This window comes from Akebia trifoliata, chromosome 8 (assembly GCF_017979445.1).
Source record: "Akebia trifoliata isolate Shusen 1 chromosome 8, ASM1797944v1, whole genome shotgun sequence".
In the NCBI taxonomy this organism is placed as follows: Eukaryota; Viridiplantae; Streptophyta; class Magnoliopsida; order Ranunculales; family Lardizabalaceae; genus Akebia; species Akebia trifoliata.
Window position 1 is genome coordinate 39,095,467 of NC_141382.1, and position 16,278 is coordinate 39,111,744.

Sequence of the window (16,278 nt, forward strand, 5' to 3'; positions counted from 1 at the left end):
CCTCTCTTGTTCAGATTTTCCACTGTAGATAGCTTCTTCTGAACCGCTAACCACACAATAAAGGAAAATCTTGGAATATAATTATTCCAAATAATTTTCTTCCAACCCACTGACTCTTGCCTTTCACATAGCGCTTCATGAGCCGATTTCGAAGTAAATTGGCCGTTTGATGTTAGGTTCCAAACTATTCTATCCCTCATCAACATTTTAGGAATTGATTTTGCTGAAATAATATCAATAATTGTTTACATACGATCATTGTATGGCCTTGGAAACACCCACCTTCTTTCCACAATAAAGTCTCGAATAACTGCACTTGAATGACTATCAAATTGATTTATTACTCTATTTCCAAATTTAGAAATAATGCTCCCTTCTTGTATCTAAGGATCTTTCCAAATGTATGTGTATTTCCCATCTCCAATTAGAAATCGAACATGCTTTCTAAAAAATTCTCTCTCATTTAAGATGCCTCTCCATGCCTAAGAAGCATTGTTTGGAGGTTGGCATCCCCAAATATCGGCATCCCCCACATATCTCTTCCTCATCCACTCCACCCAAAAGGAATTGTTTTTCACCATTCTCCAATACAATTTTGTCATACCAATTTTATTTATATCCCTTAGACGTCGAATGCCAAGTCCTCCTTTCCCATAAGCTTTGCAAACTCTAGCCCAACTAATCGGATGAATAGAACGCACAAGGATTCAACCATTGGCGCAATTTTGGTATTTCGGGTGTGTATACATGTACATGTCATTGTAATTATGTCTTGAGTTACAAGGAAGCAATATTATAACAGCGAAAATAATGTTTCAGGCTTTTCAATGCAAGAGAGGTGCATGTAAAAAAAAATTTGAACTGCAATTTCTTTCTCATAATTAGCGAATTACTCTCATCTAAATCGTTGAGGGGGGCATTATTGAACAACACAAAAAAAATCTTGTGTTCTATGTCATCTTTCTTTAATTAATTAAATATGTTATCGAATATAGGATGTCAAGATTTTCTATCTGGAATCATATCTTCAATCAAACAGGTCAAATGCGTATAATCGACCAACTAATCAATGTTGACCTTTTATCGGGCATTGAAAATCTAAATGTTTCACAAATAATACTTCTTCAACAATTGTAAGATTCTGAGTTTCCATGTCAGAGCATTGGTTTTTAGCCACTCATAAAATGGCTTAAAAATCTTCTAGCGCTACGATTTACACTCAAAAATAGATTTTCTTTATTTTATAGTACATGGTTTAATAAATTATTGTAATAGTTGGTGTTTTACGATTAATCCCTAGTTATCAGTACCTAAAAAAAAAAAATAGGTAAATTCGACGTAACCCTTTTAAACATTACATGAAAAAAGGGGTAAATTCGATGGACATGTGAGATTTAATCTCTAGAAATCACTAAGTCATAATGCGTCAAAAACGACTACCCCTACAGTCGCAAAAAGAGTCGTTTTAAAAGGAGTGGTTTTTTAAAAACAATTGTCCAAGACAGTCGAAAAAAACGACAGTAAAATAGGGATATAGTGACGGTCGGTGACTGTCGCTATAGGGTACTTTTAAAAAAAAAAAAATTTTTACACCTGCCCCCCTTCACATGTTGCTGAATATTGAAGATACCCCTATGTTTTGACATTGATGATCTAGACCCCAACTAATAATATAAAAAGACCCAAATGCCCCTCGTCTTCAACTTTCATAAATCTAACTAAAAATCATTAATGATCTCCCAATCCTGTTGCAACTGCACACAAGATGTTTGCGACAGCACCCATAAAGAGGGACTTGGCCCCTTCATTCTTGAGAATATGAGAGAATGCATCCAATGAACTCTTCTACTTGACCGCCTCTGCAAATGTTATCATCATCCTTCGACGCACTGTATCAATTGGGTATGAGGCCAGCCCAGCCCCAATTGTGATCCCCATCCCAATAGAAAGCTTGCTTGGAAGCTATCTTGCAATCACCAAACACAATATCACACATTGTCCAAACTGTAAACATATACAGCCACTAATTACAAAAATCAAAATACTAATATTTCTTCTCTGTTTCTACAAACTTGCATATCACCAGCCAACAAAACTGGTTTTAGAGAATCATACATTCCAAAGTAGAGCCCACGGTACACCATAATCCCAACACATGAGATGTTAAATCCACGATAAAGCCTAGCAATGCCATCGGATTTTATTGTCTTCCTATAGACATCAATCAGACCATTGAATTGCCTTTCACCACCTTTCTTTGCAGCCTTAGCATCATTAACCAGACGTGTTCGGGCATAATCCAGCACAGCATTAGCCCCATCAGTTGCCTCAGCACGAGTTGGTCGCAAATTATCAGTCATACTGTCCACAACATGAGTAACCACTGTAGCAAATTATCAGTCATAGCTAGTGTATTTAACCAATTAGCTATGAGAGTAATAACCTTGCCTTCAACAGTTCATAGATGTACTATCTGGTATCATAGTCCGTAAGAGTTGGATAAAGCACTTTGAAATTAGTGTTGTTCACATATTCAAATATTAGGCTGGGGGTCTTTGATAGTTGATCCCTGACAATATCCAACAATTTCACAATATTCGGGCCACCACAAAGGTTCTGCAATATTTTTATCTCCCTCTTGATCTGCATTTTTATGAATAATGAAAATTAGAATCAGCTGTCCAAAGATGCTTTAGAAGACATTATTAGCCAAGAAAAGAAAAAAAAAAAACCCCATAAAAATAATATAAGAAAAAAAAAAAATTTGTCAAAGCAAAAGCCAAATGGGCAGAAAGAGTAAAAGTGAATAATTTGAAGGAAAAAAAAAGACACAAACATGCATCCCTAGAATAAGAAAAAATAATATAAAAAAAGGATGAGGAAACAGCTCGGAATCCAGCTGAAAGCGCCCTCGATCCGCGGGGTGCGCGGATCCGCTTTTGACCCTTGAGGTTTGGGAGTCGCCACCTAGTTATTGTGGTCTAGGAACCAAACTGACTCTAACATGGATAAAAGGAACTAATCTACCATAAAAAATCTGAATTCGGGGATCAAGTTACGGGGTTGGAAGGTGTTAGGCACCAACCCCGCCCGGCCAAAGCCGGTCTCTACTAAATTCCCAAGTAAATTACATTGCTAAAACCTAGATAAAAAAAATAAATAAAAATAAAAATTTACCTTTCCGATGGCAAGGACTTGGTTCCCTCAGATCTGACAAAAAGAACTCCTTGTACCGTGCTCCCTTGCTTCGTTCTGTTTCCGGATTTGACTTCGGATCTCCGAGGCAAGGTATCTCCTTGTTTTTGAACTCTTCAAGTTCGTTGAGGATTTGGGGGTGTTTTTAGAAGGCTTTTGGGTGTTTTCTAGACTAAAATTGCAGGAGGGATGTTAGCTAAGGAGTTGGGGCTCCAAAACTAGGGTTTATGGGGGGCTAGGGGAGCTTCTAGACCTACTTCTCCTAGGGTTTATTATTTGATACGAAAATAGGGTGTGAGCACCTCTATTTATAGATATTTTTAGGGGTTGATTTGGATAGAGTTAGTGTTTAATTAGAGATCTTTTAATTAGAGTTGTGTTTTAGTTTGACTTGTTTTAGGTAGAATTGTGTTTTAATTAGAATTGTTTTAGGTAGAATTGTGTTTTAATTCAAATTGTTTTAAGTAGAATTATTTTTAAGTTAGAACTCTATTTGATAGAGTTATTATTTAATTAGAATTCTATTATGACTTTGGTCTTATTTGATTGACTTTTAATGTTTTGACTTTAGTCTTAATTGATTGACTTTTAATATCTTGACTTCAGTCTTGCTTAATTGACTTTAATTTTGACTTCAGTCTCACTTAATTGACTTTAATACCTTGACTTCAGTCTTGCTTGATTTACTTTTAATTTTTGGAGAACCCCCTTCCATTATTTCTTTAATTCTTTGGACCCCCAAATGGAGGGGTCCTTAAAGAAATATCTCACGAACCCTCAATAATTTTGCCTGAAAGTCCGATTGATCGATTTTTTAGGTTCAAAATTTTAAATTAATTTCGTCAATGTTTCACTTTAATTATTTAATATTTTATTTATTAATTTCGAATTTTTTAATTATGAAAATTGTGAAATTACCGTTTTACCCCCGAAGAGGACTTTTCACGTTTTAAGTCGGTTTTTAATGTTTTAGGATGTTTTAGAATCGATTTTTCGTAAGAAATTCAATGGAAATATTAGTTTGTGTCATTTATAAAAATTTTTGTGTGAAATGGTTGTGAACTTTATGAGGGGCATTTTCGTAATTTTGTCGAATTCTGTGAAAATTGGCTAAACGATTTATTTGGTTTCGATTTATTATTTTATGTGTTTGAATGAGTTTTCCTAAGCGTAATGTAGGCTCTAGGATTGTTTTGATGTTAGGGGTATTTTGGTAATTTGATAGTTTTTTAGTGATTTTTATCGTGAAGCTTCTTTTTGTCTGAAAAATGATGATTTCTATGTTTCTGGAGTCGTATTTTCCTAGCGTAGCGTGGTTTCTAAGGTTTTGTTAGTTTGAGATACCTCATCCGGATTTCTGAAACATATCTGGTAACAAAATAAAGCAATGGAATACACATCCATCATTGGGAATCATTGCGATCGGGTTGACGAGTTGATTAATCAGGCGGATGTAAAAATGGGGTGTCTACACCAGCATGTAGAAAAATCCATTGTCATGCTTGTTTTGTTGAGAATTAAAGAGAAAATTGGAGAGAGTAATTTTGGATGGAAGAGGTTTTTTATTATTGAACTCAGCTTGATCTTTTTTGGTTGATACAAAATGGTGGGAGAACATCTCTATTTATAGGACTCTATGGACAATTCTAGATACACCATTAAATGACTTAGATTATTCTAGATACTTCCTATATACCAATTAATAAATGAGTGTTTCTAGAAAATACAAGAGTATTTCTAGTGACTCTAGTAAATAAAAGAAAATTCTAGAAACTCTAGCAATTACAAGAAAATTCTAGAAACTCTAACAATTACAAGAAAATTCTAGAAACTCTAGAGACAAACTATAATAAATCAAGTTTATTATTTCAACACCCCCCCTTAAACTTGATTTGTGACTCCAAGAATACCTTGTAACTTGGTAAAAGCTTCTCTCTTGAGTGACTTGGTAAATATGTCTGCTACTTGATCTTGAGATTTCACGAATTCCAACCTTACTTCCTTTCTTCCAATGCATTCTCGTATATAATGATAACGAGTGTCGATATGCTTACTTCTTTCATGAAAGACGGGATTCTTTGTTAGTGCGAGTGCTGACTTGTTGTCAACACGAATCTCGACAGGCTTTTCTTGTGGTAAATTCAATTCTTTCAACAAGTTTCTTAGCCAGATAGCATGACAAACACATGATGTTGCAGCAACATATTCGGCTTCACAAGTTGATAGTGTGACGATTGGTTGCTTCTTTGACATCCAAGTGAAAGCAGTGTTTCCCATAAAGAACACAAATCCGGTGGTGCTCTTTCTATCATCCAAGTCTCCTCCCCAATCGCTATCACTATATCCAACTATCTCATAATTGTTAGAAGATGAATAAAACAAGCCATAGTTGGTTGTACCTTTGATGTATCGAAGTATTCTCTTTGCAGTCTTGAAGTGGGTTGTTGTTGGAGCTTCCAGGTAGCGACTAACGATTCCAACAGCATAGAGAATATCCGGCCTAGTACAAGTTAGGTAGCGCAAACTTCCAATAAGACTTTTATAGAGAGTTGGGTCCACCTTTTCCCCTTCATCATGCTTTGACAACTTGATTCCACATTCCATCGGCGTGCCAATTGGATTTGAGTCATTCATCTTGAACTTCTTAAGCACTTCTTTAGCATAGCCTTCTTGAGTAATGAAGATGCCTTTGTCCTTTTGCTTTACTTCAATGCCGAGGTAGTAAGACATGAGCCCAAGGTCTGTCATCTCGAACTCTTTCGCCATTTCTTTCTTGAACTCCTCAAACATATTCGGGTTGCTACCTGTGAAGATCAAGTCATCTATATACAAGCATACAATCAAAATATCTCCATTTTTAACTTTGATATAGAGTGCATGCTCATATGGACACTTGGTGAAATTCTTATTTTGAAAGGACTTGTCAATTCGAGTATTCCAAGCTCTTGGCACTTGCTTTAGGCCATATAAAGCCTTCTTCAACCTCAAAACTTTATCTTCATGTCTTTTACTTCATAGCCCAATGGTTGCTCGATGTAGACTTCTTCTTCAAGGAAACAATTTAAGAAGGCGGACTTTACATCCATTTGGTAGATCTTCCATCTATTTTGGGCTGCCAAAGAAATTATTAATCTAACGGTTTCAAGACAAGCAACAGGAGCAAATACCTCATCATAGTCAATGCCTTCTCTTTGACTATAGCCTTTAGCCACCAATCTTGATTAATCTCTCCACGTCTCCTTTAGCATTCTTCTTCGTCTTGTACACCCATTTTACTCTGATCGCTTTGTGTCCTTGTGGAAGTGTAGCTAGCTCCCATGTGTTGCTCTTTGTGATTGAATTGATTTCTTCATCCATAGCATCTCTCTATTTCTTGTTTTCTACCGCTTCTTGGTAGCTTAGAGGTTCACAATCACCAAAGAGACACAAAAGAGTGATGTCATTTTGATTTTCGGTTACCTCATAAAGTTTTTGTAAGCTTCTTAAGCGTGGCGTCTTCTCATTAGAACTTTCACTTGATGAAGAATCTTCATGCAGGTTTCCGGTTGGTGAGATCAGTGGAGTAGTAGGCTCTCGAAGTTCTTGTCTTGTCTCTTCCATCCTTGGTTGCTCCATTTCTTCTTCTTCTTCAAAGTAAGGAAGAAAATCATACTCGTCTTCTTGTGTGTTCCAATCCCAAGAATCTTCTTCATTGAACTCTACATCACGACTAATGAGAATTTTGCCGGTAATTGGGTTGTACAACTTGTAACCTTTGGATCTTGAGTCATAGCCAATGAATACGTACTTCTCACTTTTGTCGTCGAGCTTGGTTCTCTTTTCATCAGGCACATGAACATAAGCAACACTTCCAAAAACTTTGAGGTGAGAAATGTCGAGCTTTCTTCCACTCCATGCTTCTTGTGGTGTTTTCTCATACACACTTCTTGTTGGAGAGCGATTTGCCAAGTAAACTGCACAAGCCACCCCTTCGGCCCAAAACTCCTTGGGCATTCTTTTGCTTTTGAGTATGCTACGAGCCATGTTGAGTATGATTCGATTCTTCCTCTCTGCCACTCTATTTTGTTGGGGGGATCTCGACACCGTTAAGGGACAACGAATTCCATGATCTTCGTAGTACTTTTGGAACTCGTTTGATGTGAATTCTCCTCCTCGGTCAGATCTCATAGCCTTAATAGCAAGACTGTTTTCTTTCTCAACAAGGGCTTTGAACTTCTTGAAATTCTCGAACACCTTCGATTTCTCCTTTAGGAAATAAGCCCACGTTTTCCTTGAAAAATCATCAATGAAAAGGAGAAAGTATTTGCTCTTACCAAAAGAGTTTGGTTTAATTGGTCCACAAACATCGGTGTGTACGAGCTCGAGCGGCTTTGTAGCTCTTGATGATAACTCCTTCGGAAAGCTTCTCCGGGATTGCTTCCCAAGCAAACATCCTTCGCAAAGTTGATCGGGTTGGTTGATGCATGGTAGACCTCTCACCATCTCCTTCTTTTCCAAAAGTTTGAGCCCGCCAAAATTGAGGTGTCCAAAGCGTAAATGCCATAGCCATGATGAGTCATTATAGCAAGTCTTTAGACACATTGGAACATCGTATTGAATGTTCAAGAGGAACATTCTATTTTTTGACATGGGCACCTTGGCAATCAAATTACTTTTATTGTCTCTTAACAAAAGGTTATTTTCTTTTAAGAGAATATCATACCCTTTCTCTAGCAATTGACCCAAACTCAAAATATTATTCTTCATGTTGGGCACAAAATAGACATTTGAGATGAATTGATGGCCTCCATTTTTAAAGCGTATGAGAATTTTACCTTTGCCTTCCACGGGTATTTTTGATTCATCTCCAAATGAGACATTCCCTCTTACTGCTTCATTGAGCTCCACGAACATATTTCTTTGTCCACACATGTGATTGCTAGCGCCGGTGTCAAGATACCATCTATTTTCTTGGCCTTCATCTTTGTCTTTGCAAGCTAGCAGCAACGTACCTTCTTCTCTACCTTTATCTTCGATGAAATTGGCCTTTTCGTCGACCTTGCTTGGCGATCTACACTCGGAGGCATAGTGACCGAACTTATTGCAATTATAGCATTTGATGTGAGATTTGTCGTTCCTTGACCATGAGTTGCTTCTTCCGTATCCTCTTGTTGCTTGTGGATTTCGACTTCTTTCTCCGTTGTTGAAGTTATTAGAGTTGTTGGAATTGTTGAAGTTGTTGTTGAAGCCGCCCCTTCCTTCTCTTCCTCGTCCACGTCCACGTCCTTGGCCACATCCTCTTCCTCTTTGATTTCTATTATTTCCAAAATTTTCTTCCTTCAAGTTGAGTTGTAGTAGTTGCTCTATAGTCTCTTTTTGCTTCTTTTTCCTCTTTTGCTTTTCCTCATAGGCTTGTAAAGAACCCATGAGTTGCTTAACAGTCATGGTTTCTAAATTTTTATTTTCTTCAATGTTCGTAGCAATGAACTCAAAATTTAGATTCAAAGTACGAAGAATTTTCTCCATAACTTTCACTTCACTAATATCTTCACCATTTCTTCTTAATTGATTAACAATGGCCAATACTCTAGCAAAATAATCAGAAATTAATTCAGATTCCTCCATGAATAAAAGTTCAAACTCACCTCTAAGAGTTTGAAGACGAATCTTTTTAACTTGCTCGACTCCTTTGTTGCAAGTTTGAAGCTTCTCCCACGCTTCTTTGGCCGTAGTTGTATTTGAGATCTTCTCGAATGCATCTTCATCTACTGCTTGATAGATGAGATAGAGAGCTTTCTTGCTCCTTATGGCCTTTCTCGACAACTTCCCACACATCTTGAGCTCCTAGTAACGCCTTCATCTTGATACTCCAATTGTCATAGTTGCTTTTGGTGAGCATTGGAACTTGGAAGGGGACCATTCCTCCACTTGCCATTTTTCTTCCCGAACCTGGCTGCTCTGATACCACTTTGTTGAGAATTAAAGAGAAAATTGGAGAGAGTAATTTTGGATGGAAGAGGTTTTTTATTATTGAACTCAACTTGATCTTTTTTGGTTGATACAAAATGGTGGGAGAACATCTCTATTTATAGGACTCTATGGACAATTTTAGATACACCATTAAATGACTTAGATTATTCTAGATACTTCCTATATACCAATTAATAAATGAGTGTTTCTAGAAAATACAAGAGTATTTCTAGTGACTCTAGTAAATAAAAGAAAATTCTAGAAACTCTAGCAATTACAAGAAAATTCTAAAAACTCTAGCAATTACAAGAAAATTCTAGAAATTCTAGAGACAAACTATAATAAATCAAGTTTATTATTTCAACATGTTTAACCTTCAAAAGGAATGCAGCAGCTCATCTCATGAATCACTCAGGTTATGTTTCTGTCTCACTTTTATTATTTTTCCTCAAATGTGCAGCTGACAAATAATTGAAAAAACGAGGAAAGCTATAAGGTACATCCTTATCAAAGCAGAAGCAAATAGAATCAGTAAGACAACAAATTATACAAAGGTTGTTTTTCTGATAAGCATTTCCATTTTCACTAAAGATTATATCCTTTTCAAAAAAGCACGAACCTTGCATTGCCGGGTCTTCTTTTGCTTACTGATTTTTATTTTTATTTTTTTTATGGGTTAGTTGGACTTGAACCATGACCTCCAAGTTAATTTGCAATGAGTCAAACCAACTAAGCTATGGGTCTAAGCCCAAAATAGGAAATGGAAGTTACTGAAAGTGATGATAAAAAGCATATGAAAAAGATAAAGATAAAAATTGTTGCACAAAGTGGCACAACATGCTTGGATTTGGTAAGCCAAGCAAAATAGATAATGCTAAGCAAGAAAACGGGCATCCAAATACAAACAATGGATGCATATCAACCATAATGCATCACTAGTTGACACCACTACCAGCCCACTGAGTGACATTAAACAATATCCCACATCAATGAAGAAGTTTCCTCTTCCTCACACCTTATCATCAAGTCCCAATCATTAGAGCTTGCATGATAAGAGGAATACATGAATATCTGAAAGGCAACTCAGTTATTTGCTACTCAAGCCCAAATGTTGTTTTTTTTTAATAAGTAAAGGATTATATTAATAAAAGTGGTCGAGATGACTAGTGTATTTAACCCACATTCACTAGGCCAATAGCTAAAATCACAAAAGCTTCAAACCATAGCTAATTGGTTATTACTCTCATCCATTCACTAAAAAATAAGTTTCATCAAGCAAGAATAGCAAATTTGAAGAACGGAAGAGTATGTTGGATTTGGAGGGAATCGCTGATACTTACTTGACGTTGTGATGTTGCTTGGCTTCATCCACGACGTGCTTAAGACCTCATTCCTGGTCATTGTTCTTGTCATTCTTTTGGAACTTTTCATTTTCTTTTATTCCTACAAGTCTGCTGGCAAATCTGTATAAGACCAACAAAAGAATAAACCACATAATTTAGGATCAAATTAAACAGAAAGAAAAGAAAAAGAAATTGAATGCCGCCACAGTTCAATCTAAAGCATTAATTATTGCTAGCATTTCTCTGCCATTCGTAAGAGAAAGATCATACTATGCTCCTTCTTGAACGACACAGTCCTTGGAATCTTTGACTTCATTACCAATTTGTTGCCACCCATCATCAATGATCAAGAAACGTGGAGGAGTCCCTCCCTCCAATAAACTGTCCAACAATCCAATCAAAAACTCTAGCTTAGTAAAATTTACTTTCTCATATTCACAATGTGTGAAAAAACTTTGGTTGCGATCTATTGTTCTATCATAACAATTTACTTTGGTCTGAAGTATAAAAAAGAAAAAAAGTTCAAACCCTGGAAAATTTTCACCCACTTGTGTTTCGAGCCATGACCCCTAAAAGGAACTTCTAACTACCCACCATACAGGGACAGAGAGAGTCCTTATTTTCTTACCTCTTGAGGCCTTGTTGGACACCCTCAGCTGTGACATCAGTATAGAAAGCATCCCAAGTGCACCAACCAAACCAATCAATAAATGAAGGCAACTGCAATTACATATAAATTATAGGATTCACCAAATGTGGATTCAAAAAGAGAAGGAATGGTTTTTTCTTTTTTTTTTTTAAATCGTGAGAGACTTCTAACTAACCTTTTTCTTCTCTCGGTGGAGAAAAGTTTGCATGTGCTTTTCTACAGCCCTGTTTGACAGAGAGAAACCCATATGATATCTCTTCTGGATTACATATTTCAGGATTTTCTTTTGGAGATTACCAAAATTCCATGTGTTAAGTACTCCACTGAAGATAGAAACGAATATCATTGTAGCAAGCCAATAAAAATGAATATCAGGAAATGATTCTAAGTAGGCGAAACATTTTAATCAGTAAAGCTAGGAACAAAATCATTCTATGTAACAAGAACATGGACACGGAGTGAGCGTCTGACACCAGTACTGGGTGTGCAACACACTAGCTTTGAAAAATCAGAGACGCGAAAAGTCCCTAGAGTTTAATTAAAATTCAAAAAGTCAAAGAAATTCATTAATGGAGAATAATGTCATGTCTAAGATGCCATTGAAAAAGATTTTTTATCTTTTGCTCGATTGTAATGCCTTGCCAAGTGATTATGTTAGAATATTACATGATGATGTATCTTGCAATTTAAGAATTTTAATTAAGGGGAAAAGGACAATTCAAGAATTTTATCACACAAGATACTAGTTGAAGAATATACTAGGCAGTAACCTGCTCCAAGAGATGGAGAGTCTGTACACATCCACTCCCATTTGCTTCAACAACTTCACATCTTCCTGCAATTACAATAAAGTGATAGAGTCAGTATTGGGTACAATCATCGCTGCCACATATTTCAGAAAAAATATCCCTACAACAGTGGTGTCAACGATTAATTAATGTCCATTTTCCATTTGGGAAAATTCCACAACATCACATACAAATATCCAAAGCATCAGTAACAGACACTAGAAACAAACAGAGCAAAATAGAATGACATCAAAGGTGGTTATGATCTTTGCTCATAAAGACAAATGGTGATGGAAGACAACTGATCCAAAGGTTCCAACAACACTTCTTCAATAAATATTTTTTTTATAAATATTATTAACTGCATTTAATCTCTCTTTTGTTCTTCTAGACTAGATAGACAACACAAATAAAAGAATGAAAACCACTTCAATATAAATAAAAGATTTTTGTTCTATTTGTCAAACATGAATCATCAAAAATATCTAGAACACTGTCATTAACAAAAAAGAACAACATGTGATGTAAATCTAAGGCTAAGACTTTAATCCAACAGCAAAATTCTTTATACAACAATCTCTTTAAAACTTCCACCAATTATAAAAAGAGAGAAAAAAACATTAAATTTATCATAAAAATAAAAGAAATCACAGTAGTTGTGTCAGTGATCAAAATGCTGGAATCTGGATTGCCACCCTTGGGTGGCTCTGCTGCACCACCAAACACACTTGTCAATATCCTCATGAAAGTGCTCTTCCCACACCCAGAATCTGCTGCAAGACCAATTACAAGTGTCTTTTCTTCAGCTGAGCATGAGATATCTTAATAGTTGGTGTTGGTTCTGCCTCTCACTAGATTTCTTGCTAGTTGTGTAGGTGAACACTAGACAACACAAATACATAATACTATGTAAGGGAATCCAAATACGAGCAATATCAATAGTTAACAACAGAATACTATGTATCAAATACAAAGTTATAGTTACCTCTCCAACACTTTGATCAGTGATCGGGGGTCATTCAAAATCAATTGATACAAAGTGGTGTGGTCCAAGAGATACATGAAGCCATGGCAACCAACCCACAAATCTTATTTGCTTTAAATTGCGATTTCGAAGAGAGATTCAGCAATATATATATATATATGGGAAATGTTCAACACCTTAAGCTTTACCCTACACTTTAACAAACGTGTTTTGTCCTACATGGGTTAGAAGTTTTGGAATGGACTGATTTTTGGTGAGGATGATCTCTATGATTAGAAGATCATCCTCACCAAAAATCAGCTCATTCCAAAAATTTTAGCCCCATGTTTACAAGTTGAAAAATCGTGGACCGTCCATTTTTTGTAAACCATTTTTGATGGGGTTAGAAGTTTTGGAATGAGCTGATTTTTTGTGAGGATGATCTCCTCACCATAGAGATCATCCTCACAAAAAATCAGCCCATTCCAGAACTTCTAACTCATGTAAGACAAAACACGTTTGTTAAAGTGTAGGGTAAAGCTTAGGGTGGGGAACAGGACCCAATCTGAAACTTCTAACCCCATTAAAAGTGATTTAGAATGTGGACCGTCGATTTTTTACCAATTTTTATCACTAATTTGTAAATCACTTTTGATGGATTTAGAAGTTTCTGATTGAGCTGATTTTTTGTGAGGATGATCTTCTCATCATAGTGACCATCCTTGCAAAAAATCAGCTCAATCCAAAACCTCTAACCCTTATTTTGAAAAACGAAAGTTTTCTCATATGTTTTCTCATATGGCCCTTGAACCTGACCCTATATATATATATATATATATTTTCTTTATTTAAAGTTTCCTACTCATTGAACCTCGATGGATTTGAATCCGTAGATGATGTAGCATCTTCTTGAGCTTGCGAATTGAGGGATAAGGATTGAACCATTTCTTGAGGGAGGACTTGCTTTGATGATTCTTCAGCCATTAAATCTCTTGAAGGATGTCAAAAAACTCTCTTTAAAACACCGACTCCTAATTTGCCCACCAACATAGACTGAAAAACAAAAACAAAAAGACAAAATTCTTAGATATATTTATATAATTTAAAACCTATTCTAATTATTAGGAAATGGTTCAATTTGATATTAAATTATAACATTTGTGAAATATGTTACATACTAAGTTTATAGATACTCTACCCATTATATAATAATCCTTAGCTCTGTCCATGACTGTCATTGCGAAGAAGACAATAGCAAAAAATTAAAGAGAGCACGTGGAACATCGTTATATGTCACTTGGACACAAGTTCATATTTCAGTGCCAGACATGAATGAGGTGTGTTTTGATTGAAAGATACAAGACACATACAGAGCAGAGGGAGTATCAAATGTGGTGGGCCCCTTTAGTTTCCAGTCCAAGCCTGTCACCAGTTTAGCCCAAACATGAGGAACTTGGGTCTAGGGTTCAACTCTCAACCATAATTACCAAAACAAGTAAATAAGTGGATACATTCATGCTTAAGATATGACTTTTGGATAAAATTGAATATGGATGAAACAAGAACTATTAGCCCAACTCCAAATCTATGGAATATGGTTTCAATGGAACTATTAACAGGTTGAACATGCCCATAGTACTTTTTCTTATTTATTTCTTTACTTCTGCAGTTGTTCATATATTTAATTTTTAATGTCTTTCATAAATGTTTTGATCTTTTACCCCTTATGTTTTCAGCATTTCCCACTCCATTTGTGTTTCTATCACGAAAGGCAAAAAAGGCCTGGATAATACGCAGCTTTGGAGTCTGTTCTAATTGGAATTGGGCCTGTATTCTGTTTTGGTTGCTTGAAAATCACTATTATAGTTGTTAAATTAAGAATAGCTTAATTACAGATGATGGAGTTGATTTGATGCAAGTAGGTTGGGACCACCTTAGACTGTTTATTGGGTTCAACAGAAAAAAACTAACTAATTATTTATCAATAAGGATAGTTTTTTTTTTTTTTTTTTTTTTTTTTTTTTTTTTCAGATTTTGGTTTACTGTAGTTGGGTTCCACTCTTGATTCATGTGTCTTAGTCTCTCTTGAATTCGAAGGTTCTGCTTTTTGAGTCGCACTTGTTGGTGTAACATACCCATAGGCTGCAATTTTCCTTGTGCATTTTATTGGTTCCTTAAAATAAACTTAATTAGAAAGAAATCATGAATATTTTAAAATTTTAAACAGAATAAAAAGGATATTACATGATCCTACAGGAGTGCAGGTCCCAACACTGCAGATCCTGCAATATATAACTTTGAGTTATAATGACCGTAGCATTTTTTGATTGCTCAAGATTAATTGTTGGAACAAAAAAACCTGAGGTACTTAATAAGAAATCGTTGTCGAGTCAGGATCTCCATCAATGAAAATTATATACATATTTAAAGTTTTGATGATGTCTTAGTCTGAGTAACATAAATATAACTTGGTTCATAAACAAGAAATATCACCAGAAGAAAAGTAAATAGTTAATTATGGAGATGTTCTACTATGAAATTTCAAAGCATAGCATACGTGTAATGGATTTGATTCTCTTAGGAATTTTTACAAACAGTTGGTGCACATTAATTTGAAGGAAAGACAATATGAAGGAAAACCTTCAAAATCAGACAAGAATCATCTAAAATGTTAAATGCAAACTTCAAAGCATTTGAAACCCTAAATTAATTAAGAAAAATCTTAGATTCAATCAAAAACTTTAACATACCTGAAGATTCGACCACAAACCAAGCAAAGGGAGGGAGATCGAACAAAGCCCTAAAACTTTCGATCAAACGCCGATCGATTATGCCCTAAAACTTGTAAATCAAAATCTGATTGCATCTTCAAAATCACAGATTCTGTGAGTGAGAGATCGAGCGAAAATCTTTCGATCAATTTATTTCCAAAAACAAATCCGATCGATTTACTTTCCAAAATGAAAAAAATTGATCGATTCTGAGGGAGTGAGATAGAGAAACACTTGATCAAGACTTAGAGAGTTGATTCGAGAAGAGAGATCCAAGAGAGAGAGAGAGAGAGAGAAGAGAGATCCGAGAAAGAGATTCAAGAAGTAAGATCCGAGAAAAGAGATTCGAGAAGAGCGACGGATTTGAGAGAGAACGAAAGAGAAGATGATGTAGGAGTAAGAGTCATTTGCTGTTATTAAGGGTAGTTTAGAGTCATTTGCTGTTATTAAGGGTAGTTTGCTACTGATTTGTTAGTTGTTGTTTTGAGCACTTTCAAGTTGTTACTGATTTGTTAGTTGTTATTCTGTTTTGGATATTTTGTTGGTTGCATAACAGATTTGGGAGGATTGTAATGGCTATAAATATAGCTGGAAAGAATGAGAATGCGACGAAGATTAT

The 16,278-nt window shown here is 35.7% G+C and overlaps 1 protein-coding gene across 13 annotated transcripts; it reads right to left on the reverse strand.

Moving 5' to 3' along the window:
- Positions 1–1,573: 1,573 nt before the first annotated feature.
- On the reverse strand, positions 1,574–16,040 carry LOC147396760 (putative galactinol--sucrose galactosyltransferase 2). 13 transcript variants are annotated; one of them, XM_086451876.1, is made up of 8 exons: positions 15,639–16,040; positions 14,259–14,310; positions 14,087–14,119; positions 13,751–13,941; positions 11,312–11,459; positions 10,758–11,207; positions 10,485–10,607; positions 1,574–2,643 (listed from the first exon to the last, which is right to left on the reverse strand). In XM_086451876.1, exons 4-6 carry the CDS (start codon positions 13,870–13,872, stop codon positions 11,112–11,114), a joined length of 366 nt encoding a protein of 121 aa, XP_086308002.1. In that variant the 5' UTR covers positions 13,873–13,941; positions 14,087–14,119; positions 14,259–14,310; positions 15,639–16,040; the 3' UTR covers positions 1,574–2,643; positions 10,485–10,607; positions 10,758–11,111. The 13 variants fall into 13 exon arrangements, 8 of the variants coding, with proteins under 8 accessions (XP_086308002.1, XP_086308007.1, XP_086308004.1 ...); XR_015180964.1 differs by lacking the exons at positions 14,087–14,119; positions 14,259–14,310 and adding an exon at positions 11,907–11,971 and having other exon boundaries at positions 11,312–11,360; positions 13,760–13,941; XR_015180962.1 differs by lacking the exons at positions 14,087–14,119; positions 14,259–14,310 and adding an exon at positions 11,907–12,694 and having other exon boundaries at positions 11,312–11,360; positions 13,760–13,941.
- Between the last annotated feature and the right edge of the window lie 238 nt (positions 16,041–16,278).

Bases quoted from the DNA above. Each gene is read 5' to 3' on its own strand.
- LOC147396760 (XM_086451874.1), bottom strand. From the start codon at position 13,872: ATGGCTGAAGAATCATCAAAGCAAGTCCTCCCTCAAGAAATGGTTCAA. The intron at 11,460-13,750 runs GTAGGAAACTTT...TTCTATCTTCAG, and splicing joins AATCCATCGAGGTTCAATGA to TGGAGTACTTAACACATGGA. The intron at 11,208-11,311 runs GTTAGTTAGAAG...ATGTAATTGCAG, and splicing joins TCCACCGAGAGAAGAAAAAG to TTGCCTTCATTTATTGATTG.